The sequence below is a fragment of the Neoarius graeffei genome, chromosome 28 (genome assembly GCF_027579695.1).
Source record: "Neoarius graeffei isolate fNeoGra1 chromosome 28, fNeoGra1.pri, whole genome shotgun sequence".
In the NCBI taxonomy this organism is placed as follows: Eukaryota; Metazoa; Chordata; class Actinopteri; order Siluriformes; family Ariidae; genus Neoarius; species Neoarius graeffei.
Genome location: NC_083596.1, coordinates 26410273 through 26434005, shown reverse-complemented (window position 1 = coordinate 26434005; position 23733 = coordinate 26410273). Strand labels below are relative to the sequence as shown.

Genomic DNA, 23733 nt, shown 5'->3' with positions numbered 1-23733 from the left:
CCGGAGTCCAACATGCACTGGGAACAGGTCTGACTTACTGCCGGCAATGCGAACCAGACTCCTGCTCCGTTCGTACAGGGACCGGACAGCCCTTAGCAAAGAGCCCCGAACCCCATACTCCCGAAGCACCCCCCACAGAATACCACGGGGGACACGGTCGAATGCCTTCTCCAGATCCACAAAGCACATGTGGACTGGTTGGGCAAACTCCCATGAACCCTCAAGCACCCTATGAAGGGTATAGAGCTGGTCCAGTGTTCCGCGACCAGGACGAAAACTGCATTGTTCCTCCTGGATCCGAGGTTCGATTATTGGTCGAATTCTCCTCTCCAGTACGCTAGAGTAAACTTTCCCCGGGAGGCTGAGAAGTGTGATTCCCCTATAATTGGAGCACACTCTCCAGTCCCCTTTCTTAAAAAGAGGGACCACCACCCCAGTCTGCCACTCCAGAGGCACTGTCCCCGACCGCCACGCGATGTTGCAGAGGCGTGTCAACCAAGACAGCCCCACAACATCCAGAGACTTGAGATACTCAGGGCGGATCTCATCCACCCCCGGTGCCTTGCCACCGAGGAGCTTGCAAACCACCTCAGTGACTTCGGCTTGGGTAATGGACGAGTCCACCTCTGAGTCATCAGCCTCAGTCTCCTCAGTGGAAGACATGACTGTGGGATTGAGGAAATTCTCAAAGTATTCCTTCCACCGCCCGACAATGTCCCCAGTCGAGGTCAACAGCTCCCCACCCGCACTGTAAACAGTGTTGGCAGAGTACTGCTTCCCCCTCCTGAGGCGCCGGACGGTTTGCCAGAATTTCTTCGAGGCCGACCGATAGTCCTTCTCCATGGCCTCCCCGAACTCCTCCCAGTTCCGAGTTTTTGCCTCCAACTGCCCGAGCTGCAGCACGCCTGGCCTGCCGATACCCGTCAGCTGCCTCAGGAGTCCCGGAGGTCAACATGGCCCGATAGGACTCCTTCTTCAGCTTGACGGCATCCCTTACTTCCGGTGTCCACCACCGGGTTCGGGGATTGCCGCCACGACAGGCACCGGAGACCTTGCGGCCACAGCTCCGAACAGCTGCGTCCACAATGGAGGTAGAGAACATGGTCCACTCAGACTCAATGTCCCCCGCCTCCCTCGGAAGCTGGGAAAAGCTCTCCCGGAGGTGGGAGTTAAAGACCTCCCCAGCAGAGTGCTCGGCCAGACGTTCCCAGCAGACCCTCACCATACATTTGGGCCTGCCAGGTCTGTCCAGCTTCCTCCTCCGCCAGCGGATCCAACTCACCACCAGGTGGTGATCAGTTGACAGCTCAGCCCCTCTCTTCACCCGAGTGTCCAAGACATAGGGCCGGAGATCAGATGAAACGACTACAAAGTCGATCATCGACCTCCGACCTAAGGTGTCCTGGTGCCACGTGCACTTATGGACACCCCTATGCTCGAACATGGTGTTCGTTATGGACAAACCGTGACTAGCACAGAAGTCCAATAACAAAACACCACTCGGGTTCAGATCGGGGAGGCCGTTCCTCCCAACCACGCCCCTCCAGGTGTCACTGTCGTCGCCCACGTGAGCATTGAAGTCCCCCAGTAGCACAATGGAGTCCCCAGTCTGAGCACCCCTCAGTACCTCTCCTAGGGACTCCAAGAAGGCCGGATACTCTATACTGCTATTTGGCCCGTAGGCACAACAGCAAGAGCCCTCTCCCCAATCCGAAGGCGCAGAGAGGCGACCCTCTCGTTCACTGGGGTAAACTCCAACACATGGCGGCTGAGCTGGGGAGCTATAAGCAAGCCCATACCAGCCCGCCGCCGCTCACCACGGGCGACTCCAGAGAAGTGGAAAGTCCAGCCCCTCTCGAGGAGCTGGGTTCCAGAGCCCAAGCTGTGCATGGAGGTGAGCCCGACTATCTCTAGCCGGTACCTCTCAACCTCCCGCACAAGCTCAGGCTCTTTCCCCCCCAGCGAAGTGACATTCCATGTCCCAACAGCCAGCCGCTGTGTCCGGGGATCAGGTCGTCGAGGCCCCTGCCTTCGACTGCCACCCAATCCACACTGCACCAAAAAAACAAAATTTGTAGTCTTCCATCCTTTTTTGGGTCCAATACCACTTGGCTACTTTTGGATGGTTAAATCTCCCCCAGCATAAACATTGCTTCCACCTCTCTCTTGAGGTCAGGAATCAATCGTGCTCATACCCTGCAGTTTGTCTGTCGAATGTGTCCTGGTATTGTAAGACAGATGTGGTGTTCTGTGACGGTTGGTCTTCCTGGTTCTTCACTGAACAGATTTGTTGTAATTCAGCTCTTTACCTACCTCTGTTGTTGTTTGCTGAGATTAGTTGGTGCAGCAGCTACTCAGTTTGTGGGGAAATACTGGTCTTTCATTTCTTCTTCTTCCTCAATGACACATACCCAGAGCTGTTGTATGACACACTCAGCTCTTTCTTGCTATGGTCTCAGCATGCTGATGTGGAACTTTAGCTGAAAAGTCTTCTTCTTTCTGTTTGACAGACTATGTTCCTTTCCTGCACTGCACCTCATGTGGTCCTTGATACTTAGCCAACAGGTTTGTTTCAGATGTGGGTATGAAGATGAGCACTTTTTGTCCTGGTGTCAGTTCTTCTTGCTCTGTTCACCTTTTCTGTTGCTGTTAGGCCTTTTCTCATGTACAAGGCTTGTAAATCCATAATCTTGTGTCTCAGCTTGACAACAAGCCGCTCTGAGGAAGTATGATACCAGTCTTCTGTGCAGAAGTCCTAATAGAGAAAATCCCATAGAAGCTTGTGGGACATCTTTGATGTGAGCATAAGATTTGGAAGCCAGGTATCCCAGTCAGCTACTGTCTCCATCATGTACTGCCCAGCATGTTCTTGTGTGTTTGATTAAAATGCTCCACCATCCTGTCAGTTTGGGGATGGTATGACGTGGTCCTAATACCCCTTTCTCCTAACAGTGTGAATACCTCTTTAATCTGCTGTTATGTAAAATTAGTGCCTTGATCTGTCAGTACTTTACTCAGTATGCTGACTCGACAAATAAGTTGTTTTAGTGCATTTACTATCTGGCACGTTTTCATTCTTTGCAAAGGTAAAAACCTCTAGATAGAGAGTTGCATAGTCATAGATTGCCAAAATACAGTGGTTTCCCAAAACACTTTTCACAGGGGAACTACTATATCCATCGCATTTCTTGAAAATGGCACATCAGTGATTGGCAAAGTTATTAAACATACTCTGTCAGATTTCAGGCAGCACGGTGATGTAGTGGTTAGCACTGTTGCCTCACAGCAAGAAGGTTCTGGGTTTGAGCCCAGTGGCCAACAGGAGGCCTTTCTGTGTGGAGTTTGTATGTTCTCCCCATGTCTGCATGGGTGTGCTCCGGTTTCACTCACAGTCCAAAGACATGCAGGTTAGGCTAATTGGTGGCTCTAAATTGACCGTAGGTGTGAATGTGAGTGTGAATGGTTGTCTGTGTCTATGTGTCAGCCCTGCAATGATCTGGCAACTTGTCCAGGGTTGTACCCCGCCTCTCATCAGCTGGGATAGGCTCCAGCTTGCCTGCAACCCTGCACAGGATAAGTGGTGACGGATAATGGATGGACGGATGTCAGATTTAATTCCTGGGGCTGTTAATTGACATTCTGTGCATAATTTACAAAATTACACTATATCCATATATTGACACCAGTACCTATTCTATCAAGTGTTTTGGTGTGTCCTAGTTGGCCTGCCAACAGTTCTGCATGTCCTAGTTTAAGTACTTCCTTTCTGAGAGATTTAGGAACCACTAAGTGTTCACTTACCTCCTTGACTCTGTACAGTTTATCTTCCTTGTAGATAATCTGCCCCTCTCCTACATTTAGGCAGCTTTCATTTACACATTTAGTGAATAATGATTTAACTATTTCTGGAGTTCCGCTATGTTGCCAGGTAACACAATGTTTTGTTGCTCACAGGTGTTTTTAATTGCTCCACTATTCTACTGCTGTAACTTTGTCGTCTTTTGTCCCTTTTTCATTTCTTTCTTTTGTGCTAGGTACAATAGGTAAGTCATTTTTATGGATCACCTGTCAACTCGGCTGATTTCTTTTGTCTAGTGTGGAGCCTAGTCACATCCATAGCCTCAGATACACAGTCCTCTACATTTAAAAGGTCAACTAAATGGTAATTTCTCTACCCAGGATAACTGCAGATGGTGATTTTTCTAGCATACCTACATGCAGTAAATAAACTTGGCCTTAATTTCTATGCAAATGTCTGCTGTTAAGCACACTTATTCAATGCTGTGTATGCTTTTAACATTGTGTGTATCACTTGGAATTCAGGTAAGGACTGGGCTAAAATGAGGGTTTGATTGGTGCCCATCTTGATCTGTTGTCAATTTTCAGAGGAATTATCATGTCTCGATCATATATTTACTTGTCATAATTTTTTCAGTTCTTGGAATACAGCCTAAGTGATTCATGCTAAAAGGCATTTGAGGGCATTCACTCTTTTATGTGACCTGTATGGGTACAATTGTAGCATTTCAGCTGGCTTTTTTCCCCCCCTTACAGCTGCTTAAAGGTGCTATATATGTTTTTCCCTTTAAAGTTTTCTTTAACACAGTGTCCTTGTGTAGTGGTACTACCCTGCTGTTTGGGACCAACACCAACCCTTCAAGTGCTGACTGAAGACCCACCTTTTCAGGCTGCACTGCTCCCCTGCCCACCGTGTAATCATAAAGCTCCCTTAGCTGTCTTGACTAACCCAGACTGTGTGCTATCTAGCCTGGCCATGATGGCTTCATTTTAGTTGTCGAGTTTTTATTTCTGTCTATTTAGTTGTGCTTTGTCGGCTCATTTGTATGACTGGCTTGTTTTCCTTGACTGACTGTTACTTCAACAGAATATTAAACTAAGAGTTATTCTGTCACTTATATATTTGGCACTAGAATTTTCTTATCTATCATGGAACATCTGTCAACTCAGCTGATTTCTTTTGTTTAGCGTGGAGCCTAGTCACATCCATAGCCTCAGATACATAATTCTCTGCATTTAAAAGGTTGACTAAATGGTAATGTCTCTATCCAGTATAAGTGCAGATGGTGAGTTTTCTATCATACCTACATACAGTAAATTAACTTGGCCTTAATTTCTATGCAAACATTCTTGCAAATGTTCAGTTCTTGGACTACAACCTAAGTGATTCATGCTAATAGGTAGTCGAGGGCATTCACTCTTATGTGACCTGTATGGGTACAACTGTACCATTTCAGCTGTTTTTTTTTCTTATAGTTGCTTCAAGTTAAAGTATGTCTTTCCCTTTAAAGCTTTTCTTTAACACAACATCCTTGTGTAGTGGTACTACCCTGATGTTTTGGACCAACACCAATCCCTCTCCCAAACTTACTGGGCACAAAGCCGGATCTGGGTCTGTCTCCGCCAAGCTGTAATTTGCCCTTTGCTTGTCTCATTACCATGTATGCTTTCACCATTTCCAATGCTTGTTTCACAGATGATGAGTTGCATTCAATAATCTAAGTCTTCAGCACTGGAGTCACTATTTTGGAGTACTGTTTAGTCCTCTTTAGTTTTCTTTGTTGACTTTTTATGAACAAAGCCTCAACGAAATCCATGACCATATATGCTGCACTGACTTTATGTTCAAGCACCATTACAAGATGCAATGCCCACCCCTTTTTGGACCACCTTAATTCTTGAAAGCAATGCATACAAATGTCATTAGATAATATTCAATGTCATCCTCTTCTTTGACTGGTTTCATTCTCAGAGATGGCTTTGTATATACTTTATAAATACTATACTTTGGTATTTCTTGGCATCCAGTGCTGCTGTTTGCTCTCGGGGTCAATACTTGTGCCTGGTTCAGGGTCTGTGTTGTCTGTGACAGTGAAACTGGTTCCATTCGCTTGTTGATTCATTGCAACATTCCTCTCTGGCCTCTTTGCAATTCCACTTTCAACAGACCAAACTGGTGCTGTAGTGAATGCCACCTTTGTTTGTTTTGCCGCTTTTCTTTCAAACAGCTCCTCTCTTTCATGCTAAACTTGGATGAAGTTCTGGAACATGTTGAACAGGTGCTCCACACTCAGTGCTTTTATCTGTTGCAGAAGCTTCACTGCTGCCACCATTTGTGATTGTGCATGACACTTGTGTAGGTTCAGAGGGTGGATTCACGGGACTCCCTAAAGTGAATGACGCATGAAATGGAATGACGAATGACAGCTAGTGATTTGAACAATAAATGGTCCCTTGTCATTCAGATTCTTATAAATGGAATAACGATTGAAATGTAGGTGGAATGACATGCTTTCAGCTCATAAAATGGAATGACATTGTTTCTAAGTGGAATGACATACTTTTAGGTTATGTTATCAGTGATATCACCTTTTACAAATGGAATGACAGCGTTTCCAGGTGGAATGACATACTTTAAGCTAATGTTATCAGTGATATCCCCTTTTACAAATGGAATGACAGTGTTTTTAGGTGGAATGACATACTTTGAGGCAATGTTATCAGTGATATCATCTATAACCTAACCCTAGAAACAATGTCATTCCATTTGTTAATTTGATATCACTGATAACATTGCCTCAAAGTATGTAATTCCACCTAGAAACCTTATCATTCCATTTGTAAAAGGTGATATCACTGACAACATTAGCTCAAAGTAAGTCAATACATATAGAAACCCTGTCATTCCATTTGTAAAAGCTGATATCCCACCAAGCACCCACTTATCTTATCCTAGGGAGGTCTAAAACTAAAGATTTCAATCGTTATTCCATTTGTAAGAATCTGAATGACAAGGGACCATTTATTGTTCAAATTTACTACCTGTCATTCGTCATTCCATTTCATGCGTCATTCACTTTAGGGAGTCCTGGATTCACTATAGACTGCACAAATTCTCCAGGTACCCTCCAGTGTTCATTTATTGGTGTGACCAACAGTTAAAAATACACAATTTACAGTCTCAGAAAATATAATAAAAAATGATTATTTTTTTATTATAGCCCATAAGTTACTGCTTAATTTCCCATAAATTCAAGCCCATAAGTTACTGCTTAATTTCCCATAAATTCAAGCCCATAAGTTACTGCTTAATTTCCAACAACCATTTAACTATCCTGGCTTCAACTACAACATAGGAAATAAGTCTGGGAGGCTGTAAAGCCACATAGACCATGCATAAAGGAAAAAAAAGATGACCCTGTCCTTTATTCGGGTCAGAAATGTAATCTAAACAAATCATAATGTAAACATAAGACAAACTTACTATTTAAAAAGTGATGGTGCCTAAAACTTTTGCACAGTATTCTATATAAAATTGTGCTGGAAGCTTTTCCTACTGTAGATCATACTGAAATCATTGTGTGTGGACTTCACCTTGTCCATCATAGCAAAAATGCGATCCACTCTTTTTTCTGGAGTGTTTTCTTCCTCTGGTAGCTCCACTGTGTTCCCCTGCAAATAAAGAAGAAGAATATGACCTGAACTCACATGTTCATGAACTTCCACTTCATGCCACAAGCTACAATGAACCTTGAGCTAACATGGATAAAGGAGGAGGAGAAACAGGAACTTGTACATTATATAACTCACCACCATCTGGTAGATGGCATCCACAATGTTCAGCATCTCATCTCGAGTTATGTAGCCATCATTGTCAAGGTCATAAAGTTTAAAAGCCCCTGCAATATTACCAGTATATGAGCATGTACAACTGCTGTTATATTTCTACACATGAAGAAGAAAATACTAAAAGTTTTTCAATAGCATTACTAATGAGCCTGAAATCAATGTGCATGTTTATCAAATACGGGAAACAGTGTAAAATTTCTCATTAAATTTCACAATCATATGTTATCAGATGTCAGAGTAGTTGGCCATGTACATTGTGTAAGAAAATATTAAATTCATTATCAATGAATTCAGATTGCTCCGTCACTGCATTTAAATTGCTATTCTTGGTCAAGGGCTGTGAACTTGACCCAATAAAATGTAATGATATCTGTTTTATAACTTGCTGTTAAAACTAGGCTTAGCATTTATTTACATGCAGCTTATATAACTGGCCCCACATTCCCAGATGTGGTGGTTTTGCTTTTGTTCTGGTGTATTGGTACAGTTTAGCACATCTGGCCTTCTGTATTCTTCTGCACAAATTGCATACACGCTGTGCCCTATTTAATTTCTATTTGCTCTTTTATGTTTTGTGCTGTGACAATGCCAACACAGAGACAATTACAATTAAAATTCTTAATTTATTTGATATATTAATCAAGTAAACAATTGATTTAAGATTTTTATTCACGTCATAAAGATTTAAGAAGTTGCACCGTTGTATATGAATAGTGGAGATCTTTAGTACTTACATCTAAGTTTTTCATCCAGGGTTCCTCTGGAGGTGACAGAAAGCGCTTGGATGAACTCGGAGAATTCAATGCGTCCATCCTGCCAGGAGAGAGAGAGAGCGCTATGGAAAGTTAGGTATATAGGCAGATAAGCAGAACTATGTCATAGCTCTGTCTGAACTAGTACCTGACATGTCACTGTTTCTGACACAGGGAAGATTGTACAAGATTTGAAAGCTAAACTGATTTCTCTACTCTAGCCAAAATAATGCCAAAATATGTAGCATTTTATCACGTTAATGCTGTTAAATACTCCACAAAATAATATATTTGACACTGACAGTTTATACAGATTTGTCATATCTGCAATACTGACGTGTGAATGAAGATTTGACTTTCTCTGACAGCCCTGCTTTGGTTAAAATGCTAATTTGTTGAGGGGTAGATGAGGTCAATGTGTGTTGTAAATATGTACACACGTGCACACACACCAAGGGCGGGTGGTGCATAAGGACGATTGGGTGACGCACTGCCAAAACGAAAAAAAAGTTGTTGTTTTTTTTAAACAAACTTTCACCAGTGCTGCTCTAAGCCGTTTTAATCTGTCTCTGGGTATCATTGTCCAATCAGGGTGGTCTTGCTTCTAGAATACCGCCCCTTTTGGGGCGATTTCAGTCACGTTGAAAATTGCCCAAGAGTTCACTGATAGTCCCATGTTAATGTATATTTTTCTCCTGACTGACACTTCAGTGCAATCTCTATGGGTTCCGGGGGGGCTTGCTCTAACGTGCTTGCGTCACTGCGAAGCGCGGCAAAGTTGCATTCGATCCGCTCAGTCTCTGAGGTGAGATGGATGCGGAAAGCAATTCAATGCGGTCCTTAAAAGAAGTTCCATTTAGTCGGCGATCAAATCAAGCTAAATTGGCAACAAAACAAGCTGGACCCCCTCGACCAAATCTAAACATAAAACAAATTTCGACAAGGGGGGGAATCATATACTCGAGGTTTTACTTCAACATGGTCCCAGCGCAAATCCTGGCGAGCTGGCTGCAAGGACGCCTCAGCGGTTTTCTGCTCCCCCTGCTTACTTTTCCACCCTGGAGGTGGCTCCATGGACAACACTGCTTGGACGGTCACTGGAGTTTCGGACATGCATCATTTGTCGGAGAAAATAAAAAAACACGAGTCATCAAAGATTCACATGGGCAGCTGCCTGAAATTTTCGGCTTTTGGGAGAGTGAACATCGCTACACAACCGGATGAGGGCTACAGGCTAGCAGTTCACCGCCACAACCATGAGGTGAGCAAGAACAGGCACATATTAAACCGGCTCACCCAATGCGTGAAATTTTGTGGAGTGTTCGAGTTAGCTCTATGAGGCAAAGACGAAACTGAGGGCTCCAGTCACCGTGGTGTTTTTCTGGGTTTGGTTGACTTCATGACTCACACACACGCACACACAGTCACAGAATCAGTTCACTTTTGATGTTTTCAATGTGCATTTTTATATTTGCCACACTTTGCTCTGAGCGTTAGCACTTTGGTAATATCCTTGGTAAATACCAGTAATTGCAAGATCTAAAGATCCACTCATCTATTTATTCAACTGCTATTGTTATGTTAGCCAACTATTTACAATGTTTTATTACAGTAAGTGCACTTTCCTGTTGTCCTTAAGTTGCACAGTCTGTAAAATTCTTGCTGGTCATGGAGTTTGAAGTACAAAATCTATTTACAGAACATTCTGTAGAACAGTACTTTCAAGATTGGCAAATATGTATTTTTTAAAAATATGGTTTCCTTTCTTATTTAGTTGTTGGACATATCTTTTATAAAGATCATTCACATCATACAATATTGAAATAATGTGAATAGTGAATAGGGCGTAATTGGAATTGGTCATTGTGGAGCCAAACTATTCTTCAATTGTGAATGTTGTTTGCAACTTTACACCACAGCCTATAGCTTAGGCCCCGGTCACACCGCCCGAACTTTGCTGGAGCGTTCCTTGAACGGTAGGGAGGGGGGGCCGAATTTCGACAACGCTCGTCACCGCACACAAAATGGGGAAAAAAATCGAAAACACGGGCGTTGGCTTAGCGGTGCACCACTGAAGCCGGCGTTGCTTTAGCGTTGGTTTAGCGGTAGCGAGCGTTGGTATAGCGACGTTCTGCACATGCGGGCTTTGGCTCGGCGGGGGTATAAAGTTGGTTTAGCGGCATACCGCTTGTGACTACGGAGCTGAACGGATCATTTTGATACAAGTTCTGATAGATTTTTGATAGAAGCTCCACCATCAGCTTGTCATACAGTCCATGTTCAGGCCTTCTCAGTATCCACTGTCTGACCCACACAACTGTCTCTCCTTCTTCTCTCTCTTCTCCTTTTTTTTTTCTAGTTAAAATTCTTATTACTGTTCTGTTGTCTGTATAGCTTTTCCCCTTTTTTCACTGTTGTTTAGTTGATCTTATCATATTTTTATCTATAAAAACGTTTATTAATATTATTTATATTACTTTATACTTTTTATTATCATTCATATTACTTTATTTTTTGTTTGTTTGCTGTCAGTCAGATTATTTCTATTTTCATTGTTTTTGCTGTCTTTTCCTTAATGTTATTATTATTTGCTATTATATTATCTTTATCATTATTTAATCATCATTTAATATTTACTATTAATAGATACAACATTTTACTTTATAATTGTTATCCATAGGTACTAGTCATACTTTTTGAAATCAAATTTTATAATCAAATTCCAGTCTAGTCTATACAATGCATTTTCATTGTCTACTAGTCTAGTCAATTTAAGTCAATTTATTATTATTATTATTATTATTATTATTATTTTCACCATTTACATAGTACAGTGAGTCAATATTAAGTCAAATCATAACGTTGCCATTGCTGTTTTACGTGTTTTAATGGGACCACAATGGAAATAAGTGCTTGCGCTTTCTTGTGTAATCCTGATTTTAATGTATTTTGTACTTCATTTTACATTATGATCGAATAAAATCAAATCAAATAAAAAAATCTGTCAACTTGTTGCAATCTGAGGAGGTTCTGATTCTGCTGCTGGACTAGTGCACCAATCATAGCAAGTCTCGCAGCATCCATGGTGATAGTTTTACTGTAACTTTGAGCAAATTCGATATAGATGAGGTCTGAACTCAACGGCAGCTCGATTCCAAATAAGCTCCTGGTCCATTTCTCCCTGTATTTATAGCCAAATTCTGGTCCCGCTCCGACACCTCTATACCAACGCCAAACCAAAGTTCATCGCCGCCATGGATAGCTGCTTCAACACCCGACACCGTTCCAGCAACCCCGTGTCCGCTCGTAAAACGCTTACAACCGCTCCACCGAAGTTTGTGCAACGTTTAATTGCCGCCCGGGCAATGCTGGCGAAGCAGCGGTGGTCCAGCGTTCAAGATTTCTGCGTTGGCCTCGCGGACCCAAGCGTCCACGAACTTGCGTCTAGCGGTGCCAAACTTTGACTGGGCGTTGGTGGAGCGGGGGTGAACTTTGCCGGGGCGGAAAATTGCCCCCTCCTCACCGCTCGCAATATTTTGTGCAGCTCAAAACTTTCGGAGCGGTAGGAGGGCCCCTCGAGAAACATCAGCGGTGGCCGAGCATATACGGCATTGCTTTAACGGGGGCCAACTTTTGTTAAATGGTGGTGAACGGTTACGAGCGGTGATGAATTTTTTTCACCGCTCCAGGAACGCTCCAGCAAAGTTCGGGTGGTGTGACCGGGGCCTTAGGTAGCTACAGGGAAAAGATTTCTGTAATGTGCTGCCATCTAGTGGACAGAAGTGGCATGGAACTGTGATATGCAGAGAGAAAACAAAAAGAGTCAGTAATGTCTGGCTACCTATAATGTACCTGTTGAATGAGTCACCTTATGACATTATTGGATAATTTGCCCCTCCTGAGAAAATTTTCAGGACCCGCCACTGACACACACACACACAAACTGCTCATAGGTAGTGGGTTGTAATCCTCCTTACCTTGTTCTCATCAAAGACATTAAAAACAAATGTAGCAAACTTGGTGGGGTCCCCAAAGGGAAAAAACTGCTTGTAGATTTTCTGAAAGCCAGCTGAATCAAGCTGCCCACTGGGACAGTCCTTAATGAAACCCTTATACCTGACAAGAAAAGAACAGAAGAGGCCAAGGTCTTTTTATTTGTCATTTCAACCATATACAGTTGGTACAGTACACAGTTATTATTAAGAGAGGAACAGAGACAGGAAGGGAACAAGTTGTGGGGTGAGAGATGTAGGAATCAGTTATTAATAAATGTGAGCTTCTCTATGATCTTATTTGGCATCTGTATATGCAGTAAAATGCAGTCAGTATGTTCTTACAAAAATAAAAAATCCACAATCAGTCAAAATAAATGATGAATTATATGAAACGTACAACCCCAATTCCAAAAAAGTTGGGGCACTGTGTAAAATGTAAATTAAAAACAGAATGCAATCATTTGCAAATCTCATAAACCCATATATTTTTTTCACAATATAACAAGGTTTAAATTGAAAGATTTTACTATTTCATGACAAATATTAGCTCATTTTGAATTTGATGGCAGGAACAAGGCTGAAAATCAATATTGGATGCCCGTGATCTTCGGGCCCTCCACAAACACAGGTTCAAACTCTACCATGCAAAGAAGAAGCCATATGTCAACATGATCCAGAAACACCACTGTCTTCTCTGGGCCAAAGCTCATTTAAAATGGACTGAGGAAAAGTAGAAAACTGTTCTGTGGTCAGACAAATCGAAATTTGAAATTCTTTTTGGCAACCACAGACGCTGTGTCCTTCGGACTAAAGAGGAGTGAGACCATCCGTCTTGGTATCAGTGCTCAGTTCAAAAGCCTGCATCTCTGATGGTATGGGGGTGCATTAGTGCCTAAGACATAGGTAACTTGCACATCTGGAAAGGCAGCATCAATGCTGAAAGATATATACAGGTTTTAGAGCAACATATGCTCCTATCCAGATGACGTCTTTTTCTGGGAAGGCCTTGCATATTTCAGCAAGACAATGCTAAACCACACATTGCATCAATTACAACGGCATGACTTCGTAATAGAAGAGTATAGGTGCTGAACTGACCTGCCTGCAGTCCAGACCTTTCACAAATTGAAAACATCTGGCATATTATGAAACGAAAAATACAACAAAGAAAACTCAGGACTGTTGAGCAGCTAAAATCCTATATCAGGCAAAAATGGGACAACATTCCTCTCCCAAAACTCCAGCAACTGGTCTCAGTTCCCAGACACTTATGGACTATTGTTAAAAGAGGGATGGTACACAGTGGTAAACATGGCCTTGTCCCAACTTTTTTGAGATATGTTGCTGCCATTACTTTTTTTTTCAAAATTGCTTCAAAATTACCTTTTTTTTCTTAAAGCATATGTAATGCCTCTAAACCCCACTTTTTTCCTTGTACAAAGCAACAATCATTATATTGATTGACCATGTGTTTTCGAACCATAGCTGACCCAAAAGGCTATAAATTAATGGAAAATCAATAACATTAGCTGATTTTCACGGAATCTGCCAAGACTCATCCGGAAGATCCCGAAGGGGTGCGTGATGTCACACGTGTAACAAGGATCCAGGTGTCAGTTTCATTCTCGTGTGCAGTAGTGGTTAGACCAGTCTTGATATGGAATCATGTTTTGGAGAGAATTCTGATAGTGATTGGGATCCTTATGTCGGATGAAGGGGCAGAAGATTATCAAGGACATTCTAGAGTAAGTGGTTATCTTTTCGAGCCCCTAAAACGAGACACTGCCAGTTCACTCAGATCACAACAGTCCCACTCACCGTCAATAGCGCATCACTAACCAGAGAGAATTGGAAACACAGATTGGTTTGTGGATTTTTATTCTAAGCTGGCCACTGTAAAATATAGGGAAAATATTTACATGTACCTCAATAAATGCAGAAATGTAATCTTTAAAGCATACACTTAATCATGTCAGGGGATAGGTGGGAGACAGATGTAAGTGCAGAAGTAGCCAATGTTTATTAATAAAAAGTGACAAACAGGCAAACAATCCAAAACAGCAGGCAAGATCATAAACGAGAAACAAGCAATGGGTCAAGCGAGGCACACAGTATCACAGGCACAGCCCAAAAACGGAAACTAGGAACAGGGATCGGAAAACCAGGAGATCAACACAGAGAAAATGGCTCGGCAAAGTGTGCAAACGTTACATAATACTTCGTGCCGAGTGTGCATTGACACAGTCCTTTTATAGGCACATTGACGTGTCTTAATCACACGCAGGTATGCATAATTAACAGTGCACGTTCAAGCGTCCGCTTGGCGCGCATGCAGTCCAGAGCACGCCCGAGAGTCCTTCTGGTGCGCACGCCAAAGCGCGCAGGACTGGCACAGTGTAATTATTGAAAGAAAATATTAAGTGGTTGATAATAGGGGAATCGACAAACTGTCCAATGTCAGATCAAATGTCATTTATTAAATCAATGGGTTTCTTTTTGCTCCAGTAATTCTCTGGTCATGATTCTGTCTTGATTTGTGTAGATGCCGTGGCATGGTGCAACAGCTGGAAAATTTAATTAGATTTGTATAAATCATGTACTAATACATATAATTATGTTATAATAGATAGAAATATGCAAATATTAGTGTCCATCATTTCGTGCCTCGACTCTAACACTAATGTAAATATATTCTAATCAATCTAGATAATTAACTAGTGGTTATTAACTGATAACAAAAAAAATGCATATTTACACGGGCTGTCATCAACTTGTTCACAGCTCTCTTCTTCTTGACAGGGGGTGTAAGTTCCGTTTGCACAAACCTCACCCACTGTCACTTTAGATTATTGTCTTTTCTCAGAAATTCGTGACCTGAATGTCTTGTTGTATATGAATTTGAACATCCAAACACAACACAGCGCTTTCCCATCGTTATTTTTGTAAGATTCCAAAAACAATATCGAATTTCATTGAGTAAACAAGCATGGAGTCAGATGAACGGAAATGATCCAGATAACCGGGGTTCCATGTGTGACGTCATGCAAGATTTGCCCTGAGGCAAGGCTGCCTTCTTCCGGGATCTGGAAGCCACGATTTATTGATAGTTTTGTGCTCTATAATAAAATAATAAATAATTTATATTATTTCCCCTCCTGCTTTATTAATTCATTTTGGTTAATACTAATGATGTATATTAATTTTAAAGTATTACAAAAAGGCATTACATACACTTTAAAATGGTACATTTTCTCTGTTTAAATATTTGATATGTTGTCTATGTTCTATTGTGAAAAATATATGGGTTTATGAGATTTGCAAATCATTGCGTTCTGTTTTTATCTACATTTTACACAACGTCTCAACTTTTTTGGAATTGGGGTTGTCCAAAGAAAGTGAGGCAGGCCTAGTTTCCCCAAACCATCCTGCAGTTAACGGTGTCATAGAATAGAACACTGTATCTATTTTGTCATAGTTGAAAGTTTGGCACTTGGAACTGACGTACCATGAACCTGAAACACTGTTGTCTCCTCCTTCAAATTCTAATCTTGCTTAAGCAAAATATGGCAGTAAAGTGGTCCAATTCATAAATCCTAAACTATTTCATAACAGTAGTAATGTAACTATTTCATAACAGTAGTGATTAATATTAAAGACCCCAGAATTTGCAACACCAATCCATGCTCTAGCTCAGGCAATATTATTATTATGGACCTGCACAGCTGAAACTTCAGCAGTTCTGCAGGTACAAATGTGCTATTCCAGGCTGTGAAAGGGGTCACAACATTTCTTGCCCTTCCCAAGAAACTGAACTGTCACCAGGCATCTTTAACAGGATCCCTGACAACTTTAATGCGAAGTTGTTAGCTTGCGCTGCACATTTCACTCCGGACACTTTCTCAAACCTTGGGCAATATTGAGCAGGTTTTGCTCAGTGTTTGACACTGACGAGAAGGGCAGTTCTAACTTTACTGGCATCAGAGCCCCAACCAAAACCTGCAAGTAGCGAGCCATGTCATTAGATTTTATCCACTTTTTGATGTTTGAAGCCAGATCATCTTAAATTGAAAGTTTCATAATTAGTAATCACCTTTAATTTACTTTGTGTTGCTGTTGAGCTCAAAAGCAAGTAGCTAGTATGGGTAACGTTAGCTAATAGCAAGCTCCAAGTAGCTGACATAGCTAACTAAATGACCTAACTTGTATACAGTGAGGATCATTTTATTTCCTACATGTGTCCCATTTAAAGAATTGGTCTGTGTAGTCATATAAATCTACAACATAAGGCAGCTGGGCCATAGAAGGTTCACGCTGCACACTACACGCTACACGCGTGTAAAGAAAAGTGGACAAACGTAGCATGACTTGCTCTGGGCCATAGAACGGCGTTCACGTTGCACGCTGCACACTTCACGCGTGAAATGAACATGCACACTTTTTTCTAGGCGTGAAGATGGAAATTCCAGTCAATGCATGCGGTCACCGCCGCGCCAGCCAATCAGAACGGGTCTAGGGAGATAACTCTATGCTTTCAGGGGAAAACTTCAGAAAAAATATAATTGAATGGTATAATTGAAAAATAGTTCTTCATCGGGATTGTCAAGCAGATTATAGAATGTTCGGTGAAATTCACCACGGGTTTCTCTCAGAAGGAAGTGTTCTCGGCTCCAAATTCTGTTCCTTTTTCTCTTCCTCTGTCTCAGTAAAAGCAGAATGAGGCAATCGTCGTCATCCGAAGAGTCCATATTGTTGGTTACTCGGTCAAAGTAGAACAGACGCAACACGTGAACATCCAAGCATGAAGTTTAATGGCCCAGGGTCCGGTTCTTCACGTGAACGTGTAGCGTGTAGCGTGCAGCGTGAACCTTCTATGGCCCAGCTGCCTAAGATGCATCTTTGTCAATCTCTTTGTCAAGTAAATCTCTAATTTATATTTAATCAACAAGACATAACTCGGAAGCAAGCTAATTTGGTTGCTTTTGACATGTTGCTTCTGTGTGAGCCATCGTGGTGCTTCATTGTAAATTAGGGCCAAATCATATGGTTGTAAAACTGCATCTGGGTATTTGTCGCCCTGCCCAAAGTCACATACTTTTGATTTAGACACCAGAGAATAATTTAAAATGCTGCATAAATATATTATATGGTACCTTGAAGATAATCTTACACCTCCCCCAATTTGTTCATTTGCTAATTCCCACACACCAGCCATCTCTCTTCGATCCCAAAACAGCAATCGGGCTAATCAGTGCATCTTTTCAAACTACTGCACCACAAGGCAGCATCACTATGAATGACGGGGGGGGTCTCGATGGATGTCTGTTGTATTGTCGGGATTCAATCTTGCAATCTCCTGATGATAAGGTGAACCGTTTTCTGTTGTGCCAATTGGGAGCTCCTCAATCTACCGTTTCAGAATCATCCTTGAGCTATAGTGCTTTTGGGAAAATCAGCCCTGACATTTAATCTGAAATTTGAGTGGCTGAAAAAAATTGATAAGTCGAAAAGCTTCTTCAGGGCACATCCTTAAGGTAAACAAGACAACAGATTATGTTTGGAGGGTGTGTTCACAGAAAATGATAAAATATGCAAAGATATGTAAATACGTGAAGGAAAAACATTTTTTGCAGAGACATCAGAATCTAAGCTTCAATGTATGCAATTATATGTATGACTTTTTTTATAAGAAAAATCATTAATTTATAGATTCATTATTTTTCTTATAAAAAAAAGTCATCATACTATCACTATGCTAGAAACATCAATGAGGTGTTTCTAGCATAGTGATAGTATGATGACTTTTTTTTTAATAAGAAAAATCATTAATCTATAAATAGAATAGGGTTGATTGTTATATTAGAACTAACTTGGTATATATGGTATATATTTATTTATAGGGATAGTTTATATATTTATATTTGCAGGGATAGGTATGTAGTAGATATTTATTTTGTAATTATATATTTATATAGATATTTATGAAGTGTATATATGGTATAGTATATTTGTAGTTATATATTTTATATAGATATTTATGAAGTGTGTGTATGTGTGTGTGTGTGTGTGTGTGTGTGTGTGTGTGTATATATATATATATATATATATATATATATATATATATATATATAGAGAGAGAGAGAGAGAGAGAGAGAGAGAGAGATTCCACGCTTATGGGTACTGAAATGGGGACATGAACTTATTTTTAAAAATTCACCTAAAACCATTTCTTTTTTTTTTACCATCAGGTCACAAAACATGTAATCTTTAATGAATGATATGTTAAAAGATAACTTTAATTTTCTGAGATGTAATAAAAACATATTTATATGCCAAAGTCAGAACGTAACAGAAGTGTTGTGGACATATATATATTCTCAATTTTAACAATGTAGAATTACTTTTTGAAACATAGGAAGGTGATTGTTTTGCGCACAAGAAAAGGGTGTGATGCTGGTGAGGGAGTCCTTTCAGGAGGCCGGGAAAGACCGTCCTGTCAAAGATACCTGGGATGACCCCCTCTCACCGCATCTCAGGGAGGCTGCAATAACCCTCTTCGAGCAGTGCGTAAGACTCGGCAAGGTGAGGTTCACTAGAAGCCTCACTCCCCCTGGAGCCATGGGCCGCCCCATGGGCATCACTTTCTCTGACGGCAGTGAAGCTTCATATGGAGCCGTTCTATACCTCCGCTGGGAGACCGCTGATGGAATCATTGTCAGGTTAGTCGAGTCAAAGGCCAAACTAACTCCTCTAGACCAAAAGGGTGATGCCATCAAAGCAGAGCTGTGTGGGGCTGTCTTCGCAACTCGCCTGAGGTCCTACTTCGAAAAGCACTGCTACATCCAAGTCGACAAGTGGGTCCACATAGTCGATAGCCAGACCATTCTTGGAGCCATCCAGAAGGATAGCTATGGCTATCAATCCTTCTTTGCAAATCGAGTAGGGGAAATCCAAAAAGCCGGGCCCGTCGACAGCTGGAGATGGGTTGAAGGGAAGGCAAATATTGCTGACCTCATCACAAGGGGTGCAACCCCTGAGGACCTTGCAGAAGGATCTGCATGGCAGGAAGGCCCTGGATTCCTAAAACTCCCCTTTGAAGAATGGCCTGTGAAAACAGCTGGAGAAGTTATCTCCTCAGTCACTGGAGATGTTTCAGCGCTTCAAAGGAAGGCATTTTCAGCAACAGTCTTGTCCGCCACAGCTCAGCCCTTGAAATGGCCCGCCCAAAACATCATCGCTCTCGTGAAACTAGTTGAACCAAAAAGATTCAGCTCTCTGACACGTCTGTGTGGAGCTCTTGGCTGGCTGAAGAGAGCAGTTGACATCTGGCTGAGCAAACGCACCCAGACCTCAGGAGCCCTAAAGTGGGAGGCAAAAACATGCCTCTCAACTGATGAAAGAGCTACCGCCTTCAACTTCTTGGCCCTTGAGGCCCAACACAACGTCAAGTTCCAAGACTCAACACTTGATCGCCTGGTCGTTCAAAAACATCCCACCACGGGTCTACTTGTCTGTGGAGGAAGAGTCCAGTCGTTGGATGAGGATAAAGTGACTGTACCACTGATCCCATACCAGTCATGGCTCGCAGCTCTTCTGGTCAACGAAGCTCATGAAGAACTGCAAATCTGCATCATGCACTGGAAAAAAAAAAAAAAAAAAAAAAAGGGACTCTGAAAGGGAGAAATTAGTAGAAATTGTGACTTCATTGGATCTTGCGATCATTCAGTCAAGTGGGAGGTGTTTTGCGCACTGTCATTTTGGTGGAGGGTAGAAAACGTCAACACATGGGTGATCACAAGTAATGTTGCTCAGCTGATTAGGTGGGTGGGGACACTCACCTGGTTTGGTGTTTTGGCTTGCCGTTGGCTGGTAATATTCCGTGAAATGTGTTGATAAACGGGAGCGAGCACGCACAGAGACAAAAATCCAATTGCATGCTGGAAGAGCGACGCACACCACAGGTTTATAACCTGCTGCCGTGTCACAAGTAAAGAGAGAAAAATAAACAAAACATTTTGGACACTGAGTTATACCCAAGTCTCGCTCTTCTAGCGCCCTCTTCGGTGGGGACAAAACCACAGAAAACCGAACAGTTATAAACCGGTGATGTGCGTCGCTCTTCCAGCATGCAATTGGATTTTTGTCTCTGTGCGTGCTCGCTCCCGTTTATCAACACATTTCACGGAATATTACCAGCCAACGGCAAGCCAAAACACCAAACCAGGTGAGTGTCCCCACCCACCTAATCAGCTGAGCAACATTACTTGTGATCACCCATGTGTTGACGTTTTCTACCCTCCACCAAAATGACAGTGCGCAAAACAGTGATGTTTTAGCAAATATAATTAATAAACATGTGTAGTAGAATAAACATACACATTCTTTCAATAAGATTAACATGGTATATAGCTAGATTGTAATTAATTTGTAACAGACGCGAGATGGACAATCGTAACAGAAGTAATGTAACAGACATCATTTTGGAACTCATAGGCTTGACTTTGGCATATAAATATGTTTTTATTACATATCAGAAAATTAAAGTTATCTTTTAACATATCATTCATTAAAGATTACATGTTTTGTGACCTGATGGTAAAAAAAGAAATGGTTTTAGGTGAATAAGTTCATGTCCCCATTTCAGTACCCATAAGCGTGGAATCACTCATATATATATATATATATATTTTTTTTTTTTTTTGTAGTTATATATTTATATAGATATTCATTAAGTGTATATATGGTATATATTTTTATAGGTGTATTAATGTAGTTTGGATTTCAGAGTAGTTAAAAATGGGTGGGAAATTAAAAAAGTATTATACTTCTTCCCACTCCTTTTTCGAAAAATGTGCGGTGTTTTGTAATGTCTTAGCTCTTTGTTATTTTATTTTTTTTTATTTCTCGTTTTCTTTCTTTTGTATGTACAAATAGTTACATACCTTTTTTATACATGTTCAAAATAAATAAATTCATTCATTCATTCATGATTTACAGTTGAATAAGGACCCCAAATTAGCAACACCATATATGACACAAGATCCATTGCATAGAAACAGAGATTTACTTTATGATCCCAGATATATTTGATAAGACAGACTGGACACATTTTTGCCAAGTTTGACCAGACCATCTGTTGTTGGAAAATAAATTTGATGAAAGCCTCCTGCCCACAGTACACACTTGTATAATGAAAGTATGCAGAGTAAAAAAAGTGCTTAAAGAGCCTTTAAATTATTTCCCTTGTTTGTAAACATAAAACTAGCCCACAGAATTTATACTGACATTAGGACTGACACAGTGAAGTTCACACAAGTGGACATGTGTATAGACTATTAATGAAAGCTAACAGAGCATTTGAATAGCAACAATCTGAGTGTGTGACCATTGCTTTTTAATGAAAATCACTTGTATTTTTAGCTACTTCTGCCATTTTGAGCTTGTTAGAATTAACACATTCTCATCTTATATTTTGTCCAAATGTGAGATCCTGTGCATGCATAACTCTCCTGTTTGATGAGCATGCCACGTTGCTAATCAGCAGGAGATTTCCAAATGGCATGTTACAGTCAAATTTATACTATCAACTCATTACAAGGGTTTTGTTAGATGCGAACAGATCCACACTTTTCTCTCCGATATGTTAACGCAAATAACTGTGTTAATGTTTACATGGTTCTGTACTAACTAATAGCTAGGAACCTTTCACGTATGCAGTATTGCTGCATTGTTTCCATTCCTGTGCAGAGAGGTGGTCTCAACTATGATTCAACCCATCTGCAGGAAGTGAATAATGAATAAAAGACTTTTGGAAGTGTATTTGTAATCAGACACTTTACCAAAATATTTTAATTCTGGTCTGCTTAAATTTGATTTTAATTTTATCATTTGTTTGCTAGGGAACCGGGAGTGAGTTGCATACTTTTGCTTCATTTTCTATTGGGTCTTTAGTTTGCAGGTCACTTGCTGAAATCAGAATCGAATTTATTGCCAAGTATGTTTGCACATACAAGGAATTTGCTGTGGTGGTTGGTGCTTAAACAGTTAAGATAAAAGAATTTAAAAATAGACAAAAGTAGTAATATAAATACAATAAGTAGGAATCCACACTATATATATACAGTTTGAAAAGTAAACACATATAAAGAGTATGTGCACGGGTTGTTTGGAAGTCCAAGCTGTACAGTATGTCCCAGAATGTAGATGAAGATGGCGGCGCGCACAGACACAGTGGCTTAGCGCTCTCCTTTTTGGTGCTTTGTTTGGCTGGTTGTATACGTGTTATTATTCATCCTGATGGGCAAACATCATTTACAGCCAGCACAATATCCTAAAAATAGGATTATGCAGCGAGCGGATTGTTACAGCTGAGTTTCTCCACTCCCATGACATCCCAGCAGACAAAGCCAGGTGCCTGGGCTCTCCGTGGATTACCATCCTCACAGGCAGGAGATGGAGGTGGCACAGGGACAGGAGTCAGAAGTGAGGCTGCAGGGCCAGCGTGCTGGTGAGGCTACAGTGGTGGCCACACAAGCTGCTTCTTTCTACTATCTTTTTTACCAGTGCAAGATCCCTCGCAAATAAGATGGACGAATTGAAGCTACAGGTTGCAGCAAACAAGGACAGTTTCATTCTGCTAATCACCGAGACCTGGCTTCATTCACTCATTTCAGATACAGCTATCGAGCTAGCAGGCCACACAGTACACAGTCATAACAGGACCAGGGACTCTGGTAAGAGCAAAGGAGGGGGCTATGCCTATATGTAAACAACAGCTGGTGTACTAACGGTAAGAGTGTAGACAGCCACTGCGCTCCGGAGCTGGAGTATGTGACTGCTAAATACAGGCCCATACAGCTTCCCCAAGAGTTTACTGTGGTCATGATAACAGCTGTGTACATTCCACCAGATGCTAATGCTAACTTGGTCTTGATAATTTATGGAACACCATTAGCAGTCAACAGAGTATGTATCCTGAGGCTGTTCAAATCATAGCAGGAGACTTAAACCGTACTGATTTAAAAGCAGTGCTCCCTAAATTCCAAGCATGCTACCAGGGGAGCAAATACATTGGACAAGGTCTACTCCAACATCAAACAGGACTTCAGGGTGAAATCACTACCATACCTGGGCCAGTCTGACCACATGTCTCTGCTCTTAATTCTGCCATATATCCCCCTCAGAAAAAGTGCTCTTGCCATATCGAAAACTGTTAAAACGTGGCCCAAAGGTGCCTCTCATCAGCTGCAGGACTGCTTCAAAAGAACAAACTGGAATATCTTTGAACATCAGGACCTGGAAGAGTACACAACAACTGTTCTCTGTTACATTAAGTACTGCAT

General features: G+C 41.4%; 1 protein-coding gene across 2 annotated transcripts in view; it reads right to left on the bottom strand.

Annotated features, from left to right (window-relative positions):
* ncs1a (neuronal calcium sensor 1a) overlaps positions 1-23733 on the bottom strand; it is a 225822-nt gene that overhangs the window by 69512 nt on the left and 132577 nt on the right. For both annotated transcript variants that reach the window (XM_060913112.1, XM_060913111.1), the window contains exons 4-7: positions 12377-12515; positions 8382-8460; positions 7609-7697; positions 7393-7470 (exon numbers count right to left, since the gene is read on the bottom strand). In XM_060913112.1, the coding sequence (XP_060769095.1) occupies positions 7393-7470; positions 7609-7697; positions 8382-8460; positions 12377-12515 (385 nt within the window). The remainder of the gene's footprint in view (positions 1-7392; positions 7471-7608; positions 7698-8381; positions 8461-12376; positions 12516-23733) is intronic.